This window comes from Urocitellus parryii, chromosome 14 (genome assembly GCF_045843805.1).
Source record: "Urocitellus parryii isolate mUroPar1 chromosome 14, mUroPar1.hap1, whole genome shotgun sequence".
Classification (NCBI taxonomy): domain Eukaryota; kingdom Metazoa; phylum Chordata; class Mammalia; order Rodentia; family Sciuridae; genus Urocitellus; species Urocitellus parryii.
This window is the reverse complement of record NC_135544.1, coordinates 9,274,412-9,300,967: the sequence shown is the minus strand read 5'-3', so window position 1 is coordinate 9,300,967 and position 26,556 is coordinate 9,274,412. Positions and strand designations below refer to the sequence as shown.

At 44.2% G+C, this 26,556-nt stretch overlaps 1 protein-coding gene across 1 annotated transcript; it reads left to right on the top strand.

Moving 5' to 3' along the window:
• Positions 1 to 18,338: 18,338 nt before the first annotated feature.
• Positions 18,339 to 24,972, top strand: Got1l1 (glutamic-oxaloacetic transaminase 1 like 1). The gene is made up of 9 exons (XM_026404713.1): positions 18,339 to 18,453; positions 19,125 to 19,306; positions 19,751 to 19,862; positions 20,260 to 20,369; positions 20,584 to 20,676; positions 20,773 to 20,923; positions 21,398 to 21,563; positions 22,580 to 22,722; positions 24,797 to 24,972. Exons 1-9 carry the CDS (start codon positions 18,339 to 18,341, stop codon positions 24,970 to 24,972), a joined length of 1,248 nt encoding a protein of 415 aa, XP_026260498.1.
• Positions 24,973 to 26,556: the final 1,584 nt, after the last annotated feature.

Genomic DNA, 26,556 nt, shown 5'->3' with positions numbered 1-26,556 from the left:
ACTCCTCTGTGGTCCCCATTCACCCGCTAGTGCCCAACCCTTACACCCTCCTCTCTCAGATCCCTGCCACTACTACCCACTTCTCGGTTCTAGATTTGAAAGATGCATTCTTTTCTATTCCCTTGTCCTCAGAATCTCAGGATATCTTTGCTTTTACGTGGACTGACCCTCACACCCGCCATTCTCGTCAGCTTACCTGGACTGTCCTCCCACAGGGATTTAGGGATAGCCCCCATCTCTTTGGCCAAGTTCTTGCCCAAGACCTCACATCCTTTCACTCCACCTGTCCTGACTCTACTCTCCTCCAATATGTCGATGATCTTCTTCTATGTAGTCCCTCTTGGGAACACTCTCAATCCCATACCGCCCAGCTTCTTAATTTCCTAGCAGACAAGGGATATAGGGTGTCTCCCCACAAGGCCCAGGTTTCCCAGTCTTCTGTCACCTATCTTGGTTTTCGCCTTACACCCGGGAAAAAGGAAATAACACTGGATAGGAGGCAACTCCTCTCTAATCTTCCAGTGCCCCATACGAAAGCTGAAATACTATCATTCCTAGGACTAGCAGGTTATTTTAGGGCCTGGATCCCAAATTATTCTCTTCTAGCCAAACCTCTGTATGACCTAGCAAAGGGACCCCCTAATGAATCCCTTGCCTCCTCCCCCAACTACCACTTCCGCAGGCTTCAGCAACTCCTCTTAAAGGCACCCGCCCTTCACCTTCCTGATCTTTCAAGACCATTTCATCTATATGTCCATGAAAAAAGGGGACAAGCACTTGGGGTCTTAGGTCAAAACTATGGGCCTACATTTGCACCTGTGGCATATTTGTCCAAGCAACTAGACCCTACCATCCGTGGATGGGCCCCTTGCTTAAGAGCTCTGGCTGCTGGACAAATTTTACACAAAGAAGCCTCTAAGCTGACTTTTGGGGCCCCTTTAACTATCCACTCCCCACATCACTTGAAGGATCTTTTAGCTTATAAGAGCCTTCAAACCCTTCCTCCATCCAGAGTTCTGTCACTTCTTACTTCCTTTCTGGAAAACCCTAATATTACTTTTCTCCCCTGCTCTGCACTGAACCCTGCTTCACTGCTCCCAACGACTCCCACGTCTGACACACCAACTCATAATTGCTTGGAAACCTTAGATGATTTCCTCCCCTGTCATCCTTCCATTTCTGAGGGACCTCTCACTAAGCCTGACCTTATCTGGTTCACTGACGGCAGTTCCTTTAGGCAGAACGGCACTCATTACTCTGGATATGCCGTAGTTTCAGCCACTGAGATTATAGAGGCCAAAGCTCTGCCTTCAGGAACTACCAACCAGCAGGCTGAACTCATAGCAGCCACTCGTGCCTGCCTTCTAGCTCAAGGCAAATCCCTCACCCTCTATACTAACTCAAAGTATGTCTTCCATATTCTATTATCCCATGCTGCAATATGGAAGGAGCGAGGCCTACTTACCACCAAAGGTAATGCAATCACTAATTCGGCTCTTATAACCAATCTGATAGAGGCCTCCCACTTACCCACCCAGTTGGGAGTTGTCCATTGTAGGTCTCATCAGAAGGACGGCTCTCTTATCACTGAGGGCAACGCCAAGGCTGACCGGGCGGCACGAATGGCTGCTACCACTTCCAATTATGGCCCCCCTAGGGGACATATAATGGCCACTTTAGACAGCTCATCTGAAACCCCTACTTCTTCCAGTAAGAACAAGGATCTTTTCGAGTTCCTTCATACTCTATTCCATTCCAACTCTCAGTCTTTGACCCTCTTCTTACAGAGCTTCTTTTCCCTTACCCCCTCTGACAAAGCCATGCTACAGAATATAGCCTCTAATTGTCAGATCTGTCAGCGGACCAACCCTCATACTCCTTTAAGGCCTAAACCCTTCCCCTCCCACCAAGCTAGGGGACACACTCCTGCTGCTGACTGGCAGGTAGACTTCACCAACATGCCCACAGTACGGCGCACCAAATACCTCCTTGTCTTTGTGGACACTTTCTCTGGTTGGGTTGAGGCATTTCCTACTTCCAATAAAAAGGCTTCCACTGTAGCTTCAATCCTACTGACAGACATCATCCCCAGGTTTGGTATGGCCACTTCCTTACAATCTGACAATGGTCCTGAGTTTATTTCTAAGATCACACAAAAGGTCTCTCAAGCCCTCTCCTTCAAGTGGCATTTCCACTGTCCATATCGCCCCCAGGCTTCAGGAAAAGTGGAAAGGGTAAATCGGACTCTGAAGGAAGTCCTTACCAAATTGACAATGGAATTAAACTTAGATTGGGTCAAACTCCTTCCCTTGGCTTTGCTTCGGATCAGAGCTCTCCCTAAGAAACCATCTTTACTGTCTCCCTTTGAAATAATGTATGGAAGACCTCTCATACCCCCTGGGTTGGTTGTTTCACAAGGACCTCTTACCCGAGATTTGTCTTTGCCTCTCTTGTTCCATCTCCGCTCGGAACTCTGGAAATATCAGGACTGGCTTCTTCCGGACCCAGACTCCTCTCCAAACACTCTTCCCTTAACACCTGGAAGTCTAGTCTATTATAATACCCCAGAGGAGAAAAGGCCTCTTACCCCCAAATGGGAAGGCCCCTATCCTGTCATTCTCTGTACCCCCACCGCCGCCAAACTTTCCTTACCAGACAACCGTCTCACTCCCTGGATTCACATTTCTAGGTTGAAGCCATATTACCAGGAGGCCCCACCTGCTGACGACAGGACCACCCCAGAGGAAATCCAAGAAACACCTCCTGAACCTCCCCTTTACTCCTGCTCTCCACACCCATCTCACCCCTTTAAGTTGCGGCTCACACGGTGTTCCCCGCAGCCCAATTCCTCTTAAAAAGGCACAATGAGCTTTCCCAACACCCCAGTCTTTTCTCTCTGCTTGTTTTTTGTGCTCTGCTTATTTTCTGTGCTCTGTCGGGATCGGTCTTTACCCTCCTCTCCTACAATGTATCTGTTCACTCTTAGGGAACGATACTCAGAACATGGCATGCTGAAGGTCCGCGAAGTGGATACAACTACTTGCTTCATCCACAACTGCACCTCTATTTCCCTAAAATTGTCACCTTCCAGGACCTTCGTCCCTGGTAGCTGGAACTGGCCTTTCATTTGCTTCCTTTTTGATCAAACTAAAGGCTATTGCCATTGGTGGCCTGAGATATATAATGGATGCCCCTATTGGTCATGCAGGATCCATGATGAACGTGGTAGCTATTCTTACCACTCACTAGGTTACCCTGTAGGATGGACTTCTAGTTACCTAAAATGGCATAAAGGCTTTTCATCAGATAACCATGGATGGTATACTTTAGATATACCTGACCCCAAGGCCAAACGTTGGGACTATGTTGAGTTTGCTGTCTATGCCCGGACAACCTCAGCCAGACCCACGGGGTGGATGACTGTTGGCTGCACCCTGATTACGCCACCTAAGGCAACCATCCAGGTAGTCAAACACATCAAGGAGTCAGAATCAAAACTTCAAGATCTTATCCATAGCCCATCCAAAGGGGATTCAGAGCCTTCAGCCCCCTCAGGCCTCCCTCCCACATGGCTCAATTTGCTACACCAAACTCTTCGATTATTAAACTCCACCCTTCTTTCTGTGCCTACTTCTCAATGCTTTCTCTGTGCTTCACTTAGTCGTCCACTTCTAGCAGCAGTCCCATTAGCAGCAGGAAATATTTCAGAAAAAACCTACAATTTCTTTGAGAAAGGACAACCCCTACACGTGACAAGTATCCCACTATGGGAAAGTTATTCCACCAATACTTCATTTCCTTTCATCTGTTTCCACCCGCCAACAACGAATCCTTTACCCATTTGTTCCTTAAGCTATAGTACCCCATCAAGCCCTGCGTTTATGCAACCTGGACATTTCCTCTGGTGTAACGGGTCTTTAAGTACCTCAACAATCAATGTCTCTGGCACCTGTTTCTTGGTTACTGTAGTTCCTCAGCTGTCTTTATATACTCCCACCGAATTCCGACAGCTGGCCCTACCTTCCCGCACCCGTAGGGCAGTCTTTCTGCCGGTCCTGGTAGGCCTCTCTTTAACAACCTCAGTGGCGAGTCTCGGACTCTCTGGTGGAGCTCTAGGTCATGCTCTATGGGCATCCAATGACCTGCAACAAAAACTGCAGGAAGCACTTGATACCACTGCTGAGTCTCTGGGCTCCTTGCAGCGGCAAGTTACTTCATTGGCACAAGTGGCTTTGCAGAACCGAAGAGCAATTGACCTTCTCACTGCAGAAAAAGGGGGTACATGCCTGTTCCTTAGAGAGGAATGTTGCTACTATGTTAATGAGTCTGGGCTAATAGAAAAAAATGTTGTTAAATTGCAGGAATTATCAACCCAATTGCTCAAACCCACCTCCTCTAATCCCATAACGGGGTTCTTCCAATCCTCTCTTGCCACGTACTTACTACCTATCTTAGGGCCCCTTATTGGGATACTCCTTTTCTGTGCTCTCTTGCCCTGCATAATGAAGTTCCTTCAAACCCAATTGCAGAAAATTTCTAATCAAACTTTTAACCAGCTTCTGCTTAGGCGCTACCAGCCTCTGATGACCGATGAACCCCCAACATCTCCAAGAGAACAGTTCACTCAGTGCTGAAGCTTCCTACCAGGCACGATGGAATACAACGGACATCAGACAGCGAGAGACAACGAGCCCCAAGAACCTTTTAATCTGCCATCCTGGATTCATAAGTCTTTATGTTCTTTTAAGCCTCCTCATGGCCCTTGGCCTCTTTTCTGTCAGTCCCCCAACATGGAACTTCTGCCAAAAATTGACCTTTGCTTTAATTTTTATCTTTATTCTGTTTGTATTCGCTCTGATCTTCTTCAGGTGCTGGTGACGCCATGTCCAGACAACGCTTCCAGTATTTTCTGGAGTCCCTGTTACAGGACCAGTGGCTGATACCAACAATCTTCTCCATCCAGGACTGGTTCGATGCCATCGACAACTTGTGGCTTCAGGGAACCTTTATAGACTTCACCCCTACGGAAGTAGCTGTCTATAGCCACTGGGTTTTATTTCTGGCTGCCATGATATCCCCAGACCTGCCCCCCCGAACATTCCTCCACTCCCCCTTTTAGGCCCTACGACGCCCCCACCCAGCAGGAAGCAGCCGGATCTGACTAACGACGTCCCAGTTCCTAAGATAACAAAAAGGGAGGAATGTTGGGAAAAGTGTAAACAGCAGCCATACCCCAGAGAGAAACCCCAACATGGCGTCTAAGGACTTCTTCTCCCTACCTTCTTCTTCTCTGCAGTGGCGCGAAAAGTTCCCGCCCTTGTGAAATTCTCCCGCCGGCGCTAAATTTAAACCTCGCTAGCGGGAACCTTAGCCCCAATGAGAACTAATTCCTGGGCGCGGGAACTGATATCTGGAAGAACTTGCCAATAAACGGGTATCCTGCCATTTATCTAAGCCCTACCATCTCCCCTTTAGTTCTATATAAGCACACAGCTTTTGCAATAAAATTGGAATTCTCCCGGCGAAGTGTCTTTGCGTGGGGATTCCTTTCAGCTCTCAACACCACCATCACCAATGCAGCATTGACAATGAGATACATTTCAAGGATGGGTAGAAAGTTGAGAGTAGAGGGCACTCACTGCTAGATGTCAGAATTTTATGGTCCAGCCAGTGTGGCAGCACACACTTAAAATCTCAGTGGCACTGGAGGCTGAGGCAGGAGGATTGCAGGTTTGGTGCCAGCCTCAACAATATTAGCAAGGCCCTAAGCAACTTAGTGAGATCCTGTCTCAAAATAAAAAAAAAAATTAAAAGGTCTGGGGATGTGGCTCAGTGGTTAAGCATCCTTGGGTTCAATCCCTGGGGAAAAAGAGATCTTATAGTCTGCTTTAGTAGGGGTTCATGAGCTTGGGCTCCAAGGAAGCAGAAAGGAGAGAGAAGGTATATAAATTTGAGAGGCTGCTGATAACAAATTTAGTTTTTTTCCCTTGGGAACTATCCTTGGGAATAGACATTTATTCTTTCACAGTTCTGGAGACTGGCAGGGCATGGTCCTTCTGAAAGCTCTAAGTGGAAACCTTCCTTGCCTGTCTAGCTTCTGGTAGTTGCCAGCCACCCTTGGTATTATTTGGCTTGTAGATATGTCACTGGAACTTCTGCCTCTGTCTTCACATGACCTCCTTCACGTATCTGTGTCCAAATTTCTTTTATAAGGACATCAGTCATTGGGTCAGAGCCCAATCTAATGCAATATGACCTCATTTAAAAAATATGTTTTTTAGTTGTAGTTGGACACAATATCTTTATGTTATTTGTTTATTTTTATGATGCTGAGGATTGAACCCAGAGCCTTGCACGTGCCAGGCGAGTACTCTATTGCTGAGCCACAACCCCAGCCCCTAATTTAACCTCATTTTAATTTGATTACATCTGCAAAGATCCCTTTTCCAAATAAGGAAACAGTCATAAGTTTTAGGGTTAAGATTTCAACATGTTTTTCAGGAGGACACAATTCAATCACCAACAGAGCATGTGATAGGGAAGGGGGATCCCTGTTTCTCCTGGCCTTTCTACCCTCATCCTATACCTGATGCTTCAAACCCATATTTTGAAGCCTTTGTTTTTTTATTGATGTGTTATAATTATACATAATAGTGGGATTCATTATGCCATATTCACACATGCATGTAACAAAATTTGATCAATCACATTCCCTGTACCTTCCCTTTCCTTCCTCACTCCCTCCCCTGATCTGTTTGCTCTACTCTGCTGATTTCCCTTCTATTATTTTTATTTTGATTAGTGCATTTAATATATTAATTTATATAATGAATTGTATTATGTATAGAAATTATATACCACATGTGTATATAAATATATTTATTGTTCATTGTGATATATCCATACATAAAGAGCATGATTTGGTACATTTCATTCCTCAGTCATTCCCCATCTCTTCCTTTCTCCCTCCCTCTTGATCTCCTTCCTCTGCCCAGTTGGTCTTCTGAAGCTCTATCCTATCATCATCTAGAAGGGAAGTGGGGGTGCCATCCATGCCTAGATTTCATTTCTGGGCCTTTTTGCCCACCTCCTGGGTTCTGCTTTGAGAAGTCACTGTTGGAAGTCAGACCTTTAACATTGTAGCATCCTGTGAGCAGATGCTGCTATCCTTTCTCCATTCCTCCCTTCTTCCTTTAGTAATGGTAACCCTAAGCTTTATCAGGAAACATGGCCTTGAAGCTAAGAATGCTTTGCAGCCTCCCTTGTAGAGAGCTGTGGCTAGGTGACCAAGTTCTAGCCAAAGGAAGTATGCGATTTCTAAACCTGCGATTAAAGGGAAAGGGTAATGTCCTCCATGACCTTTGCTCACCTTACCTCTGGCTGGAAGGCAGGTGTGATGGTGAGATGGTCGTGAGATGGCAACCATGTGTTGTAGATGACAGAAGAACTAGATGCAAGGAGCCTGGGTGTCCAGGAGTGTGGAGCCCCTATTTTAGTTCCTGCACTGCTTGTGTGTAAGATCCTTAAAGAAAACTTGTTCAGGTCACAGTTGTTTTAGCCTTATTTATTTATATTCAGTAGCTGACCCAAACAGAGGCATCAGTGAGGGAATGGTAAAGTAGGCTATTCCTTCTTCTGAGAGGTACATGGACATCTCCCCAGGTTCTGTGATGAGTGTACCTTGTGTTAGTCTAACCATAAAACTGCCTGTGCTAGGACCTCTTAGGGCATCTCTGATCTATGGGAACTGGCATCTTTGTAGAGTGTAAGTTCTTGTTGTACCTAATGCCACCAAGTCTGTCTCCTTGGTGCTGATCCCTACGGGGATAATTATCAGTTTCCCAAGGCTGCCAAAACAAATCACCATAACCTTGCTGGATTAAAATGACAGAAATGAATTCCCCCATAGCTCTGGAGGCCAGCAGTCAGGAATTAAGATGTGGGCAGGGCTGGTTCCTTCTGAAGACTCTGAGGGAGAATCTCTCCCATGCCTCTCTCCTTGCTTCTGGGGACTTGAGCACTCCTTGGCAGTCCTGGCTTATAGACATATCACTCCATATCCCTATATTCTTGTGTCTTCTTCTTTCTGTCTTTTATAAAGATACATGTTAGTAGATTTGGGACCCATCCTAATTCAGGATGATCTCATCTCAAAACTCTTCCCTTAACTACATTTACAAAGACCATTCTTTTTTTTTTTTTTTAATTGTTGACGGACCTTTATTTTATTCATTTATTTGTATGTGGTGCTGAGAATCGAACCCAGTGCCTCACACAGGCCAGGCAAGTGCTCTACCACTGAGCCACAACTCCAGCCCAACCATTCTTTAATATAAGGTCACATTCTGAGATTTTAGGTAGGCCTATCTTTTTGGGGTGGCACCATCTAACTTACTCCCGTGAGGCACCTGTGAGCCCTTTAAGTGAGATTTTTGATCTCAAAAAATTATCATCCACGGCAATCACTTTTCAAGGAAGGGCTGTTCTCTCCAGAAGCTCTTGGACTCTGTGGCAGGCAGAAACCTGCCACAGAGTTGAATCCCAATGGCCCATGTTCTATATACTCCTTTCCCATTGAATGTGAGTGGACCTATAAATTACTTCTAGCTCATAGAATATAATGAATGTTCCAAGAATCTGCTCCTGCAATTATGTTGTTATATGGCATAAAGAAGGGATTTTTAAGATGTAATTAAGGTCCCTAGTCAATCGACTTAGTAAAGAGAGAGATGATTCTGGTTGAGCCTAATCAGGCCAGCCATTTAAAAGACAGCTGAGAGGTCAAAGACTGAAGAAGTCAGAGACAGACTCTTGCTGGCCTCGAGGAAGATAGCTACCATGAGTTGTACAAAGTTTGGGATAGGTTCTGCCAGAAGCCACAGGAGCTTAGAAAAAGATCTTGAGCCTTGGGTGAGACCGTAGCCTTACCCAACATCTTGACTGCATTCTGTTGAGACCCTTGAGCAGAAGATCCAGCTAACCCATACCTGGGCTCCTGACACAAGGAAACCGCAAGGTTAATAAATTTGTGTTCTTCTGAGCTGCCACATGTGTGGTGCTTTATTACACACAATAGAAAATAAATACAGACTCACTGCACAATTCCGCTGGAGGCTGCTCTTTCCAGCACTTCTTCTCTGGCAATGTTTTTAAAGATTTCCCATCAGAACCCCAAACACAACAGGACTGTAAGCTCAGGTAGGTCCCACTACTGTGATCTAATGTTCCCTAGCCATCCTTTGCTTCTGAGAGAATGACCAGCCATCCCATAATTCCTTAGCCCTCACATACATCTTAAGAAATTTAGGAGCTAGAGGTCCAAAACCCAAAAGGGAGGAAGGATGGGTCACTTCTTCCCAGAGAAGAAAGAACTGGGCTTGGGACAGCTTTGCACCTGCTCAGTGCAGGTCTCTGGTTTCTCTTCTCATTGTGGAATCACATGAGCAAGCCCTTCCTCCTAGGGCCTCCCCAGGGATCAAGTCTGAATCTAATAGATGTTAGAACTCTCTCCCAGACCTGCGGGGAGAATGAAGGAAGTACAGGAAGCTGCTTTTCCATAGGAGAAATTCCTACCCTTGGGGGGAGGGGAAACACACAGGGCTGTGGGTGAACTTCACTGCTCTAGCACCCTAGAGACTCAGAGCTTGGGGCTGCAGGTGTTGCTCAGTGGTAGAGCCCATGCCTAGCAGGCGTGAGGCCCTGGGTTCTGTCCCCGGCAGCACAAAAACAAACACATTCACAAACAAACAACAAACAAAACCAAAACCCTCAGCATTTACCCCTAAGCCACTCATACGAACCATCTCCTTGGTTAGTCATAGGGTAGGATTGCTCGCTATCTGGTATTGACTTTGGGAGTCTCTTGTTAGAGCTTCTGATCTTATACCAGCACCATTTTTAAAGCCTTGCCCATGCTTCTCTTTAACATTTTTGCAAGTTGCTAACATGAAAAAATCATGTTTCTTAAAAAGAAGACTAAGGAGGCAGAAAAGTTGCACAAAATGAGTGGACTTTTGGATACATAAGATATTGTTTAAATTTAAAAAAAGATATTGTTTAAATTAAGATATTTTTCAAAACCACCTCTGCCTGCCTGCATCTCCCCCAAAAGGCTTGGGATGGTGCCTAGTATTTTTATGGAGGACATCTGTCAATTCTACCCCTCAGCCAGTGCCTTAGCTCAGGCCTTCCTCAGTTCTTAACCTAGTTAACCAAATAGGCTCCTCTTCACTCTCCATGAGCCCCCAGAAGGAATTTCTAAAACATAAGTCCAATCATGTTATTCTCATTCTTAAAATAACATGGACAGAGCCTACCTTCCTAACTTGATTTCTTACCATCCCCACCCCCATATACCTCTGTTTCAATCATACTTAAATCCACCAAGGAAATTGTCAAGTTTTTATTTTTCCTACATTGTGCCCCTGTCATCTTTACATATAACAGATTGTACCCTCTGCTCATCCATCCATCCCAGGAATGAATGAATGAATGAATAAATAAATAAATAAATATTTATATATTTTTTATGTTAGGGATTGAACCCAAGGCCTTGTGCATGTGAGGCAGGCACTCTACCAACTGACCTATATCCCCAGCCTCCAGCAGTAAATTTTTATTGAGTGAAGAGACACACATATTAAATATGTTACAAGGTTCAATTCTAAGATAATTTGCTGAAGTCTTAAATGTAGGATGTAATTATTTGAATATGGTTTGAATATGTTTCTAAGGGTTCACATAGTGGAAACTTGGTCTCCAGTGTGGGGGAAAATGGAACCTTTAAGAAGTGGATCCTAGTGGGAGGTGTTTAGGCAAATGGGGGTACTGCTCTTAGAAGAGATTAACATCATTCTCATGGAACCCTGAGTTAGTTTTCAGAGAGCTCAGTTGTTACTGACCCCTCCCTGTGTTCTGTCTTGTGTCTTGCAATGTGACCTCTTCTCATATGCACTCCTGACATTGTGATGTCATTCCCATAAGGTCTTCACCAGAGCCAAGTTTATTCCGGAGCTGAGCCCTTGAACCTCCATAACTGTGAACTAAATAAACCTTTTGTTCTTTATCAAGTTAACCATCCTCAGGTATTTCATTTAGTTGTGGAAAACTCATACATAGGGTATAAGAGAAAAAGAGAGATGTTAAGGGTAAGCCTAAGATTTTCAGCCTCAGCATCTGGCAGAATGAATTTGCCATTTACAAAATGGGGAAAATATAATAAGAGCAGGCTCAGTGTGGGGATATGAAGCTATGAGTTAGTTTTTGGACACAGTATATTTGGAGAATCTATTAATTATTTATTGGGATATCAAATGAGCACTGGATTTTTCAGTTCTATAGGTCAGGCGAGAAGTTGGGACTAGATATATAAATTTGAGATATAGGTATATATGAATATACGTATTTTGAAAATGCCAGATGGGAGTTATTGTGGTTTTATCTAAGCATGAACATGTGCACACACACATGTGCATACATACACACACACACACAAAGTGCACATGAACTCTCTATTCATTTTCTTCACTGCACAGTCTGAAGTCAGGATTGGTGACTGACAGCCAGCTGGGCTGCTCTTCCCATGATGCTTTGTGGTTCTTGGAGGAAACATTGTGAGCAATCTCAGTACAGTAAGGTTTGCTGCACATCAGCAGCACTTCCAGCTCTTGCCATTGTAGACCAGGAACTTCCAGAAGCCACTTGGTAGCATGAGCTTTGCTTTCTTGTTTGCCCCATAATCAAGGCTGGACATCAAGATCTGGTCCTTGAATCTTCTCAGTGTTTTCAGTACCTCTGGGTTTGTGCCAGTAACACATCTTTGGTCTTTTTTTTTTTTTTTTTTTTTTTTTTAAGAGAGAGAGAGAGAGAGAGAGACAGAGACAGAGAGAGAGAGAGACAGAGAAATTTTTAATATTTATTTTTTAGTTATCGGCAGACACATCTTTGTTTATATGTGGTGCTGAGGATCAAACCCGGGCCGCACGCATGCCAGGCGAGCGCGCTACCGCTTGAGCCACATCCTCAGCCCCTTTGGTCCTCTTTTGAATGGTTTTGGGCTTCACATGAGGTCTGAGGGCAGCCAAGATGCTGAATAGGAGATGTCTGCCACCTCTCTAGGCAGCGCTAGAAGAAGACAAGAGATAGGTATTTAAGTTCATGAATGTAGATCACTTGCATGGTGAGCATAGATAGAGAAGAATTCAAAAGCCTGGGTTCTGGGGAATTTCTATATTTAGAGGTCATTTAGAGGATATTTAGAGGCAATGGTGCACCTCTTTTCCCAGACACTTGGGAGGCTGAGGCAAGGAGCATCACTTGAGCCCAGGAGTTCAGGGTTAGCCTGGGCAACAGAGTGAGATCCTATTTGGTTCCAGGGAGGAACCAAAGTCAACTGAGAAGTAGCAGTAGTGAAAGAAGAGCCAAGAGAGCAGGGTCCCGGAAGTCCTGGGAAGAAGATGTTTTAAGGAGGAAGCAGCCAGTGATATCACATATTGTTGAAACATTGAATAACAAGAGGACGGAGAACATACCATTGAATCTGGCAGTGAAGGTCTGTCCTTGGTGACCTTGATGAGACCAGCCCCAAGGATGTGATGATGATGACATGCTGATCAGATTGGACTCAGCAGAGTTCCCAGTGGAGAAGAGGTGACAGAACACGAAGCATTCTTTCAAGAGCTATTGCTTTGAAGAGGGGCATAGAAGCACAGTGAGACTGATCATCTGGTGTCATCTTGGTTAATCAGGGAACTTTGGTTCCCAGAATCTTTTTTGAGACTCTGGGGTAAAGTTGGACAAAAGGGGAATGCACACAAGCTCTGAGAGGCAGAAGTGAAGGAGGCTCCCTTAATGCAGGGAGGACTTCAGGAGAGATATAAAAGCAGAAGTAGTTGGGAGCTCCAGCTTGTCTTCAGACTCCCCCTCTTTGTGTCCAGCTCTGCTTGCAGACTGTTGGTTTTGCCAGTCCTCAGAGGACCTGGACCCACACAAGACACTTGACTGCAAACCCATAGGGGCAATAGCTGATCTGAAGCCCCATCTTCCCTTAGACCTCTCCATACATTCTGCCTCATGGGAACCATTTCTGCAGCTAGATGTGTTGGCTGGGCCTAATTCTTCTTCCTGCATCTTCTACCTTCACTTCCCTAGCTCCTCCCCCAGCTATGTAAGGTCTAATTCTTAGAATACCCATCTTTTTCCTTGTTGAACCCTGATTGACAGGTACATGAGGTATCTGGAAGGAAGATATGAGATCAAAGGAAAGATGTTTGTTTTTAAGGTGGGACTTTTACTGCCTGTTTGTATGCTCAAGAGAACTCTCTAGAAGAGGGAGAATTTTATTCTACAAAAATGCATTTTTTTCCCACATGCAACCCAAAACTCACTCTCTCATCCCAAAAGGAAACAACCCAAAGCCACATTTAATATTTAGTTTAGAGCTCAGGATCTTTGGGTGAGATGTATTTTTCTGTATCTGAAAGTGGGTACTTATGACATTGGAACTTATGGACTAAAAGTAATGTAACTGTAAATGTAAACACTCTTAAATATACCCAGTGTACAGTGCCAGGAAGAAAACTGCTCTAAAGCCCCCATTTAGAAAAATGGGAAGAGAAGCAACATAGTCTTCATTACTTCAAAGCACATACTACCCCTACGGTTGTGGACACAAGGTATAATTACTTTTTAATTCTTGTTTTATATCAGCCTGCTTTCTGTTACTGTAACAAACACTCAAGACAGATAAAAGGTTTATTTTGGTTTCCAGTTTTAGGTTTCAGTCCATGACCAATTGACCCATTTGGGCCTGGTGGTGGCGTATCATGGCAGGAGTTCAAGGAGGACCAAAACTGCTGAGTTCATGGTCAGGAAGAGAAAGAGAAAGAGGAGGAGACAAGGGTCCCACAATCTGCTTCAAGGGCACACTATCAGGGACCTGAAGACCTCCTACTAAGTCCCAAGTCTTTAAGATTCCACCGATTCTCAATAGACCACAAGCTGGGGACCAAGCCTCCAATACATGGATGTCTGGGGGACACTTATTCAAATATAGCATGTTCCTAGCAATGAAATGAGCTCTTTGGATAAGCTAGCAAGGATTCCTTTCTTGAGTACATTCCCTGCTGGCATCCATTATCCTTTGTTCCCCTTGGCTAAGCCTGAGAGGGACTGGGGAGATTGCCTAAGGGGCTATTTCTCTTAAGCAGTCATCTTCAGTGAGTATCTGTGAGCTGGACATTTTCTGGGGAAAAATATAATAACCTAGTTTGTTTGAACATCAGTTGTATTTCAGGGGAACTCCCAAGTATCCTATACTATAAACTCTATAGTCAAAACTTACATTTGGACCTCAGTTTTTCAGTTTCTGTCTCTTTGTAACAGCTTGAGGGACATGCTTATTTCCATAAGCCTCACAAGTAAACAAACACAATGTTTGTTATTTCTATTAGATACACGCACACATGCACACACACACACATACACACACATTCATGGATGCACACACACACATTTATATTTCAAAAGGTTTATACTCAAAGGACTTAAAATCAGCATACTACAGGGACACAGCCACATCAATACTTATAGTAACTATATAGTTACTATATAGTTTTTTTTAAATTTTTTTTATTGGTTGTTCACAACATTACAAAGCTCTTGACATATCATATTTCATACATTAGATTGAAGTGGGTTATGAACTCCCAACTTTACCCCAAATGCAGATTGCAGAATCACGTCGGTTACTATATAGTTTTATAGCTAAACTATAGAACCAACCTAGGTATCCTTTGACAGATGGAAGGATAAAAAAAACGTGGTATATATACATAATGCAATATTTCTCAGCCTTAAAGAAGAATAAAATTATGGCATTTGCTGGTAAATGGATAGAGCTGGAGAATATCATGCTAAGAGAAATAAGCCAATCCCCAAAAAACCAAAAGCTGAATATTTTCTCTGATATGTGGATGCTAATTCACAATAAGGGAGGGGGCTAGGGAAGAATGGAGTTACTTTGGATTAGGTAGAGGGAAGTGAAGGGAGGGGAGGAGTATAGGGGTAGGAAGGATAGTAGAATGAATCTCACATTCTATATGACTACACAACTGGTAGAACCAAAAGAACGAGAAGTTATACTCCATTTATGTATGATGTGTCAAAATACATTCTACTGTTAGTATAACTAATTAGAATAAAAAATGGAAAAAGAAAATAATTTAATAAAAGATCTTGTGAAGAAGTCAACTATTTTTAAAAAAAGGTTAAAAATAAGCATACTTCAGAGAAACATGCATTCCCATGTTTGTAGCAGCACAATTCACAATAGCCAAGTTATGGAGCCAGACTAGGGGTCTGTGAACAGATGAATAGATAAATAAAATGTGGTCTATATACACAATGGAGTCTTTATTCAGCTATGAAGAAAGATGAAATTATGACATTTGCTGGAAAATGGATGGAACAGGAGAAATGTCAAGGGAAATAAGCCAGACTCAGTAACACTAGTGTCATATGTTTTCTCTTATATGTGGAAGCTAGAGAGGAAAAAGCAAAAAAAAAAGATCAAATTAAGTCTTAGATGTGTATGCATGCATACATATGTATACTCTGAGGTGCAGAGATTTTAAGCAACTTGCCCAAGGCCACAGAGGAACTAGGGCAGAGGACTGAGGTGGAAATCTAGGTCTGCCTGGCATCAAACACCCTCCTCTGTCTTTGACCCTTCTCTGTTCTTAGGCTTCGCTTAATGAGTTCTGGTGTCTGAGTACTGTTCAGAGGCAGGGAAGAATGGGGGGAACGGTTTTCAGGGGTCCACGAGGGCTGCAGGCAGGTGCTGGCTGCTGGTAGGTAACAGTTTTGCTTATGGGGGCTTCAGGAGACTATCCTATTTGGCACCTATATGGATCGTGTACTTGTCATCGTGGTTGCCAGTGCCTGTGGCAGTGGGGAAACACTGAGCCCAAGTGACATTCTGAGAAGCAGATGTCAATTTAGGGGAATAGGACTGGGTGACCACGACAGCATTATTCTCAGGGTCCCACAAGAAACTATGAGGAACTCCCAGAGACACCTGGAGAGGCCAGTGATTCTGTGCTATGTAGACAAAGGCAATTTATTCTAGATAATATATAACCTTATTTGTGATATGGTTTGGTCAGAGATGGAAATCTGGGGCCACAATTATTGGCTACCCAGCCAACAAGCACAATCTCTGACACAAACTAACTCCCCTCCCCTCCCACATGCCTCACTCCCATTCACTGCTTCTACCCTCTGGGCTCTCCGTAAGAGAGGGTAAGCCCAAGGAAAACCTCCTCTGCTTCCCACGGCTGCTTATGGAGTTTGGAAGTTCAAGGCCAGAAAACAAAAGAGTAGCTGGGGGTGTGACTCAGTGGTAGAGCACGTGCTTAGGTGTTCAGGGAACTGAATTTAATTCCCAGCACCAAAAAGAAAAAAAAAAAAGTAGTGTCTTTTAATTTAAGAACAGATCATGCAGTGAACATTTGCTGACAGTCTTTCCCCAGATCCCTCCTCCCTTTTCTCATTCGAAGAGAACCTGGAATATTCTTCAGGGGCATCTTTTTTAGCCATGCAGTATGGGAGGGCTAGACACCACCCATGGCTCTAGGTGATTGTGTGTGTGGGCTGGGGAGTGAACCCAGGGCCTTATAGGGGAGGCAAGCACTCTACCCACTGAGCCACATTCCCAGCCCTAGGCAATTGTTTTAAACTGACCAGAGTATCTCATCTCATTCATGGGTTAAGATCAAGAAATTGGCCCTGGACTCCACTGAAGCCAAGGAGAAAGGACCAAGAAGGATGTGGGCTTCAGGGACCCAAGAGAAGCCACCCTCTCTTCTATGTAGAAAGGATATAATGTCTGAAAGGCTGCAGACATTTAAAAATGTATAAGCATGATTGGAGGTTTTTGCTTTTTTTTTTTTTTCCTGTACTGGGGAGTGAACTCAGGGGTGCTTTAAAATTGAGCTACCTCCCCAGCCCTTTTTATTTTTTGAGACAGGGTCACACTAAGTTGCTGAGACTGGCCTCAAACTTGGGATCCTCCTGCCTTGCCTCCTAAGTTGCTGGGATTACAGGTGTGCTCTCCACACCTGGCTATAAGCATGATTGTTGAATGGGAAATCTATTCACATGGTCTAGGATTAAAAAAAAAAAAAAATCAGCTCTTTCCACCAGATACCCAATGCCACTCTCCAGAGGCAATTACACTTAGATGGCTCTTATGTATCCTCCTGGAGAATCTATAGGCACACAATCTTATCCATGCAAATAGACCTTTTCTTTTCCTCCAAATGTCCCTCGCATTGCTATGTATTCAGTATTTCCCATGTTTTCTGCTTCAGATATCTTAGAGATCTTCCCCCATCTGTACATCCGGGGCTGCCTACAACAGCTGCATAGAATTCAGTCATGTTGCTCTTCATGAGTCATTTAAACACTCCTTCAGTAATTGGTATTTAGTTTTTCATTGGCATTGCAAAGAAAGCTACAATGTAGATCCTGAAAATCTGTCTCATTTTGTGCGCATTGCATTGGTTTTTCTGTCTGCTGGCCTCTGCTGTCTACCCGTACCGATGGGCCATCAGTGAAGCTGTTAAGTGTAGAAGTCTTGGCTGTAGATTACTGAGACAAACATGGACTTAACTGAGTTGCAAATTACACTGTTTCTAATCATGGGACTCTGTTAAAATAACGGTGGAAGAAAACAGCGCACTCTTTCTATTGCTTTTAAAAATGAAAGTAGAAAGTTTAAAACTTTATCCCTCTGGACTGGGAGTATAGCTCAGTGGTAGAGGGCTTGCCTAGCATGTGTGAGGCACTGGGTTCGATCCTCAGCACCATATATAAATAAATAAAGATCTATTAACAACTAATAAAATATTTTTTTAAAAAATTATCACTTGACTTGTGCTGCTATGTGATCTGGGAAGCCCTACCTGGTTCATGGGTCTCCAACCTTGTCCTATTTTCTAAACAGCTGACTTGTTATTTTGGATTGGATGACTTGGGGGCTAGAGAGAAGGCAGTGCGTTAGAGAAAAGTGCCTGGGAATTCCATGTCCTTCCCTGCCCCTTCCCTCTGCCAACTCTCCCAGGGGATTCTCCTCAAGTGCCATGGAATGTTCCCGTGGCCCTTGAGTGTTGCCCTGGTGGAGGCTGGGAGTTGTGAGGCTCTGTTGCTTGGCAACCAGCTGTCCATAGTCTCTGTATTGGAGCTGCCAGGGTCTGGGAAGAGTGAGGACTGTCTGGCCCAGGCCTTGGGGAAGAGCACGGGTTCAGGCTCAGAGCCTGGGCTTCCCTTTCATTTTAGTTATGCCCACCCTTTCAGTGTTCATGGATGTGCCTATGATGCACAAGCCAGAAGGCACCTTGTTAAAGACCTACAAACAAGACGATTACCCTGACAAGATGTTCCTGGCCTACAAAGGTAGATGCTGGTAGTTTTAGAGTTGGAGACTTAATATAGATACAGCAGGATTTCACTGCTACAGAGGATGGAGGATGGCCCAAGCCTTTGCAGGTGGAAAGGTCTTTACTTTTTAACAGAATTGCCCAGTGGGGAAAAGGGCAGAGAAGGTCCCAAGTCATTCCATGCCCTCTGCTCTTCTCTGGGACCTTCTAGGAAATAGTCAGGGCCTCTTCTACAGTTCTGCACTTTGGGCTCTCTTCAACTGCTACCTTCTCTTCCTCCTCCTCATGCTCTTCTTTCCTTCTCCTCTTCTTTCTTTCTTATTCCCCAAATTGACCCTTCTGATATGCAATCAGCCCTGGGAACTGTGAAAGTCAAGGTTGCCTTGGTTTGGTGTTGTGTATCCATAACTTGAACCTAGTATACAATTTTAATCTCTAAAATGGCATAGTTTTGGTTGTCTTTTTTTTTTTTTAAAGAGGAGGACAAAATTTAGACACATCTGCTAACAGCACATTGTTTATATGAAGAAAAAATAAAGGTGATGGTGGGGGATATCTTTTCATAGGCAACTTTCCAAAGCCCCGAGAAGCCCAGAACAGACTTACTGTTTGTGGGTTGTCTGCAAAGCCCACACTTGTAAGCTCCAAGACTGGACATCAGAGCTCCCTCTGTCACTTCCTTCACAGTCTGCATGACCAATGAAGGCCAACCCTGGGTTTCTCTGGTGGTAAACAAGACCCGACTGCAGATTGCACAGGATCCCTCTCTGAACTATGAGTACTTGCCTATGATTGGCATGAAATCATTCATTCAGGCCTCCTTGGAACTCCTCTTCGGAAAGTACAGCCAAGCCATTGTGGAGAACAGGGTGAGAGCCAGAGAGTAGACATCTGTGTCTGCATAACCTTAAACCATCAAGGAACTTTGCAGGGCCCCCCCAACATTGACAAAAGCAGCACGTGAGACTCAGAAAGTCCACAATTTTGCCCATTGAGGGTCAACCTGGATCTGAACCCAAATCCAGTGCTGTTTGCACTCACTCACTCTGCTGGTTCCAAAACTCGAAATTCAAGAAAGACCTGAACTGGGGACTGGGGTTGTTGCTCGTGGTACAGCACATGCTTAATATGCACAGCCAGCCCTGGCTTCCATCCTTAGCACTGCAAAAAAAAAAAAAAAAAAAAAAAAAAAAAAAAAAAAAAAAAAAAAGTTTGAGTTCCAGGTTACTATTACTTCTTTAAAGTAATTTTAACTGAGTTCCAGTTACTATGACTTCTTTAAAGTGTTAATTCTGCTTATTTTTTACTGACAGGTAGGAGGTGTGCACACTGTTGGTGACAGTGGTGCCTTCCAGCTTGGGGCCCAGTTCCTCAAGACCTGGCTTAGGGATGCTCAAGTCGTTTGCATGATTTCAACCCAAAAAGGTGAGTGTTGGGTCTGGGACTGTAGCTCAGTGGCAGAGTGCTTGCCTCACACATGTGAGGCATGGGTTTGATCCTCAGCACCACATAAAAATAAACAAATAAATAAAGGCATGCTATCCATCTACAACAACAATAATAATAATAATAATAATGTGAGTGTTGTACAAGATGAGGGCAACTGAAGATCCCCATTGCCTGTTCCTAATTCCCACCCCATCTGTAATCTTTCACTCTTGTCCTTATTCTCTATCATGAGAAAAATGGTGGACAAGCCAGGCAACTCTCTTTCTGTTATTGTTCCTCTGTCAGCCGGTGACTCAGCCCCATTCTCCAGTGTCTCTGCCTCTATCTGTCCATTTCCATGTACCATAGCTGATGGAGGACTTCATTCCCACAGAACCATATGGAATCGTCTTCCAGGACATGGGCTTTACAGTCTACGAATACTGCATCTGGGATCCCAAGCACCTGTGCATGGACTCCAACATATTCCTTGATGTGGTGGAGGTAGAGGGATCCCCACTCAGAAACTTCTGCCCAGACCTGACTTTTAGACTTATTTTCCTCTCCTCCTCCCCAAGTTGTTCACAGCCTTCACTAGGCTTGGATTTACCTAGCCTTGTGGTAGGAACCAACATGGATGAGCATTTCTCCTCCAAATGCCCTGGTGCCATTATCCTTTGGTAGAAGACCTACCTGCTGAGACTGTCTCTACTTGCAGCAGATGCCATGTGACTGTATCCTGGTGATTGGGAACATCACTGACTGCAAGTGGACACAAAGTCAGTTGGCCAAGTTAATGCTCACCATTAAGGTAAACTCAGCATCCTGCCTGAACTCCCTCCTTCTTGCCCATCTGCTCTCTCCTCCATCAGGTCCCATGCTTTGTGGGTTCTTCTCTCTCCTACAGAACAAACGGATATTCCCATTTTTTGACATTCCCAGTCAAGGTTTATCCACCGGTGACCTGGAAGAAGATGCCGAAATCTTACAGTACTTTGTGTCTCAAGGTTTTGAGTTCTTCTGCAGCCAGTCTCTGTCCAAGAATTTTGGCATTTACGGTATGGTATGGGCAGAAGGAGAAGGGGTAGTCTGAGGTGGAACTGGTGCCACGTCCGTGACAGGAGCAATATGTTTGATGACACTTACTCTCTGGAAGGAGTGCAGGACTCCAGGGAGAGAGAGCCAGGGCGGCCGAAAGGATAAGGAATGAACTGGAAGTTGGGCTCTGATATGAAACTGGCTTCCCAAACCAACTCTGGTCCAATCATTTCACTTGGTCAAGTCTCTGTTTCCTAAGACGAGAGGGTAGGACTAGTGATCATTCAAGTTCTTTTTCCTCCTTGAAGGAGGACATGTGGGTGCTTTTTCTAGAAGAGAATGTAGCAGCTTCCTGGGTACAGATACCACCGACTATTCTGGATGAAGACCTCATAGTTCAATCCTCTCTTCTGTAAGGCTGGGGGAGGGGTGTAGGTGAGGGTCTAGGTCACGCAGGAGGAGACTGAGGGTGAGCTGTCTTCCCCAAATTGCAGATGAAGGACTGGGGATGCTGGTGGTGGCAACACTCAACAACCAGCACTTGCTGTGTGTCCTCTCCCAGCTGATGAACTATACTCAGGCACTGTGGCTCAACCCTCCTGCCAGGGGTGCTCGAATAATCACCTCCATCCTCTGTAACCCTGCCCTTCAGGGAGAATGGTAAGGGCAGGAGGATTGGGGTAGGGAAGGTGGGAAGAGCCCTTGGATACCTAGACTTGGTTCATAGTATTCAGCTGGCTGGTTCTCTCTCTGCCATGTAGCCTGTTTATCTCATCATACATTCATCAATTCATTTGCCAAATTTTACAGAGGGACTAACTGTATATGTATACCTGTAGCTATGCCAAGGGTTGCCCTACCTTGGGGGAGGTGGAAAATAGAACATTCCTTTTGGAAATAGACCCATGGGTTACTTGAACATTTTTTGGTTGCAGGAAGAAATCTGAAGCATCAGGAGATTGTTATCCTGGCAAAATCTGCCTGGGAGCCTGCTCAACATATTTAAATTATTGTGGGATCTGTGTTACTCAGCTTTCTGTTACTGTAATAAAATGCCTTAGATAATCAACTTAAAAAGAGGAAAGGTTAATTTGGGCTTATAGTTTTGGAGGATTCAGTTTGTGGTTCTGTGGCTTAGGCCTGTGGTAAGGTAGTACAATGTGATGAGGAATGTGGGTGGAGCAAGCTGTTTATTTCATGATGGCTGGAAAGAAAAGAAGGGACAAGAAAGGGAGTAGGGTCCCAATATTTGCTTCAAAGGGCACACCCCCAATAACCTAACTGCCTCCTACGAGGCCCCACCTCCTGAAGGCTCCGCCGACTCCCAGTAGCATCACAGGCGAGAGACCAAGGCACACGGGCCTTTAGGGGACATTTAAGATCCAGACTCCAGCAGGATCAAATCTTCCTCCCATTCATAGGCACCCCAGAGCTCCGACTCCCCTGGTGTCCCTAGGGCACTCTGCTGGGGCTTTGGGCAGTGAGAGGAGTGGAAAGGCAGTAGGGAGGTTCAAAGCAGGGGAGGGGGCTAGGTGGCAGAGCACTTGCCTAGCATGTGTGAGGCACTGGCTTCGATTCTCAGCACCACATAGAAATAAAGTCCATCAGCAACAAACAAGCAAACAAAATGCAGGGGAGACCTCGTACTCTCATTTTTTGTTTTCCTTTCTTGGCAGGAAGCAGAGTCTCAAAGAGGTTGTAGAGAACATCATGTTGATCAAGGAGAAGGTGAAGGAGAAGCTCCGACTCCTGGGAACCCCTGGCTCCTGGGATCACATCACTGAACAGACTGGGACCCACGGTTACCTTGGACTCAGCCGTAAGTGTCTAGAGCAGGTGCCTCTCCTCTTTCTGATTTTGGGACTGTATTTGAGCCTTAAAGTTCACTGAGTAGGTAACCAGTCCACAGCATTGATCCAGATTTGCCTGACTCCCTCTGGAGAGTGGGGCTGCTTTGCCAGGCATTGCCGCACACGCCTGTCATCCCAGCAGCTTGGGAGGCTGAGGCAGGAGGATCGCCAAGTTCAAAGCCAGCCTTAGCAACTTAGTGAGGCCCTGTTCCAAAATTTTTTTTTTATTTATTTTTTTTAATTTTTTTTTATCTTTTTTTTTAATGTTGGTTGTTCAAAACATTACATAGTTCTTGATATATCATATTTCACATTTTGATTCAAGCGGGTTATGAATTCCCATTTTACCCCATATACAGCTTGCAGAATCACATCAGTTACACTTCATTGCTTTACATATTGATAAACTCATGTCTGTTGTATTCTGCTGCCTTTCCTATCCTCTACTATCCCCCCTCCCCTCCCCTCCCCTCTTCTCTCTCTACCCCCACTACTGTAATTCATTCCTCCCCCTTGTACTGTTTTTCCCTTTCCCCTCACTTCCTCTTGTATGTAATTTTGTATAACCCTGAGGGTCTCCTTCCATTTCCATGCAATTTCCCTTCTCTCTCCCTTTCCCTCCCACCTCTCATCCTTGTTTAATGTTGGTCTTCTTCTCGTGCTCTTCTTCCCTAGTCTGTTCTTAGTTACTCTCCTTATATCAAAGGAGACATTTGGCATTTGTTTTTTAGGGCTTGGCTAGCTTCGTTTAGCATAATCTGCTCTAATGCCATCCATTTCCCACCAAATTCTATGATTTTGTCATTTTTTACTGCAGAGTAATACTCCATTGTGTATAAATGCCACATTTTTTTTATCCATTCGTCTATTGAAGGGCATCTAGGTTGATTCCACAGTCTTGCTATTGTGAATTGTGCTGCTATGAACATCGATGTAGCAGTGTCCCTGTAGCATGCTCTTTTTAGGTCTTTAGGGAATAGACGGAGAAGGGGAATAGCTGGGTCAAATGGTGGTTCCATTCCCAGCTTTCCAAGAAATCTCCATACTGCTTTCCAAATTGGCTGCACCAATTTGCAGTCCCACCAACAATGTACAAGTGTACCCTTTTCCCCACAACCTCGCCAGCACTTATTGTTGTTTGACTTCATAATGGCTGCCAATCTTACTGGAGTGATATGGTATCTTAGGGTGGTTTTGATTTGCATTTCTCTGACTGCTAGCGATGGTGAGCATTTTTTCATGTACTTATTGATTGATTGTATGTCCTCCTCTGAGAAGTGTCTATTCAAGTCCTTGGCCCATTTGTTGATTGGGTTATTTGTTATCTTATTGTCTAATTTTCTGAGTTCTTTATATATTCTGGATATTAGGGCTCTATCTGAAGTGTGAGGAGTAAAGATTTGTTCCCATGATGTAGGCTCCCTATTTACCTCTCTTATTGTTTCTTTTGCTGAGAAAAAACTTTTTAGTTTAAGTAAGTCCCATTTGTTGATTCTAAATGTTAACTCTTGTGCTATGGGTGTCCTATTGAGGAATTTGGAGCCCGACCCCACAGCATGTAGGTCGTAGCCAACTTTTTCTTCTATCAGATGCCGTGTCTCTGATTTGATATCAAGCTCCTTGATCCATTTTGAGTTAACTTTTGTGCATGGGGAGAGAAGGGGATTCAGTTTCATTTTGTTGCATATGGATTTCCAGTTTTCCCAGCACCATTTGTTGAAGATGCTATCCTTCCTCCATTGCATGCTTTTAGCCCCTTTATCAAATATAAGGAAGTTGTAGTTTTGTGGGTTGGTTTCTGTGTCCTCTATTCTGTACCACCCTGTTCCAAAATTTAAAAATACAAATAAAGAAGGGCTAGGGAGGTGTCTCAGTGATGAAGTGACTCTGGGTTCCATCTCTGGTACCAAAAAAAAAAAAGTGGGGCTGCTTTAAAGATCCTCTTGGAACCTCAGAAATGCCAACAGTTTCTATCCCAAGTAATCCTGCCTGGGAAATTCAAAGTGGCCAACCCCAGGATGTGAAGTCCTGTGATTGTCACAGACCAACAGGTGGAATACCTGATCAAGAAGAAGCATATCTACATGCCCAAGAGTACTAGGATTAACTTCACCTGTATCAATGCCAGCAACATTGACTACATCACCCAGAGCATCAATGAGGCGATCCTCTTCACAAAGAACTCCGAGAAACATCTTCAGGATGTAAATAACCACTGATTGGAATAAAAGCTTTAGTCTTTGCAAAAATCCTGTGCTAATGACTCATTGCTACATTTCATCATTTTCATCTATTTATGAAGCAACGGGTTGCTTTGGTAAATGGCGGGGTGGGGGCAGGGAGAGCCAGAGAAAAGGATGTCTACCTTCATTGGTCATATATTTATTGAGCAGCTATTGTGTTAAGGCCTTGAGCTGGTAATGCAAAAGGTACAATTCAGTCCTTTTTCTCCAGAAGCTTATAGTCTAGTTGGGAGATAAGCCTTAGTCAGATGAAATAGTTAAGTAATATTTCAAGGCTGGATGTGGTAAAAGTCACACTAGATTCTCCAGACAGAAGATTTGTCAGAAATATCTCAATGTGGGCTGAAAGAACTAGGGAAATTTTTAAAAATATTTTTTTTAGCTGTAGATGGACACAATATCTTTCTCTTCATTTTTTTTATGTGTTGCTGAGGATCGAACCCAGGGTCTCATGTGTCCAAGACAAGTGCTCTACCATTGAGCTACAACCATAGCCCTTAGGGAATTGTGTGTGTGTGTGTGTGTGTGTGTGTGTGTGTGTTACTGGGAATTGAACCCAGTGTTGCTTTTCCAATGAACGACATCCTGGGTCCATTTATTTATTTAGACTAAATAAGTTGCTCAGTTGCTGAGGCTGGCTTTGAACTTGCAATCCTCCTCCCTCCGCTTCCCTGCCTCAAGTCATTGGGATGACAAGCCTGCATTGGTACACCTGGCTTAGAGAAAACCTAATGAGGAGGAAGGACTTGATTTGGATATTGATGGGTGGCTAGGATTGGGATGATAGGTGGAAAGGAGCTAAAGGCATATCCTAGGTTTGAGAGCAACCTGGGAAAATGTCACTGGCACAATAACAAAAAATATTTACAGGGTATCTACTAATAGATGGAACCCTCAAAAACCCAGGACAAAAATGTATAAGACACAATTCTGCTTTATGGTGCCTTCTACTCTAACTGGGGAGACAAAATTTATGTGTCTGGAAAGAAAAGTGTGTGTGTGTGTGTGTGTGTGTGTGTGTGTGTGTGTTTTCTCTCTATTGTTCTACTCTCTGCTACTGCTCTCAATTTTGACAGCAGATTGTGTGGGGTTTCCTGCACAATAGTTCAGTTCTCTGGTGGACACAAACTGCATGTCCTATGATTCAATAGTTTCTCACATGATCTACCTGGAAGTAGTGTCAAATCCCAAAGGAAGTTAAGGGCTTAGTCCCATAAGACTGGCCCCACTTCAGATGCCAGTTGCAAGCCCAGATTGTCACCTGGGCTTCTAGCAGAACTGTTATAAACTGGAGGTTCCCATAAACCCCTCCTTGGGTTTAATAATTTGCTAGAATGACTTTTAGAAGTTAGGAAGACAGTTTGTTAGATTTATCAGTTTATTATAAAAGGATATGACTCAGGGACAGGCAGATGGAAGAGATACACAGGGCAACTATGAGGAAAGAGACCTGGAATATCCATACCCTCTTCAACGATGACCCCTCCCCATTCCTCCATGCATTCAACAGCCTGAAAGTTCTCCCAATCCCTCAAATTAGGGTTTTTAAGCAGGAATGAT

Coding starts and splice junctions, on each gene's coding strand:
- Got1l1 (XM_026404713.1), top strand. CDS start 18,339: ATGCCCACCCTTTCAGTGTTCATGGATGTGCCTATGATGCACAAGCCA. Junction 19,307..19,750: donor AAGCCATTGTGGAGAACAGG/GTGAGAGCCAGA, acceptor TTTTACTGACAG/GTAGGAGGTGTGCACACTGT. Junction 22,723..24,796: donor CGGTTACCTTGGACTCAGCC/GTAAGTGTCTAG, acceptor TGATTGTCACAG/ACCAACAGGTGGAATACCTG.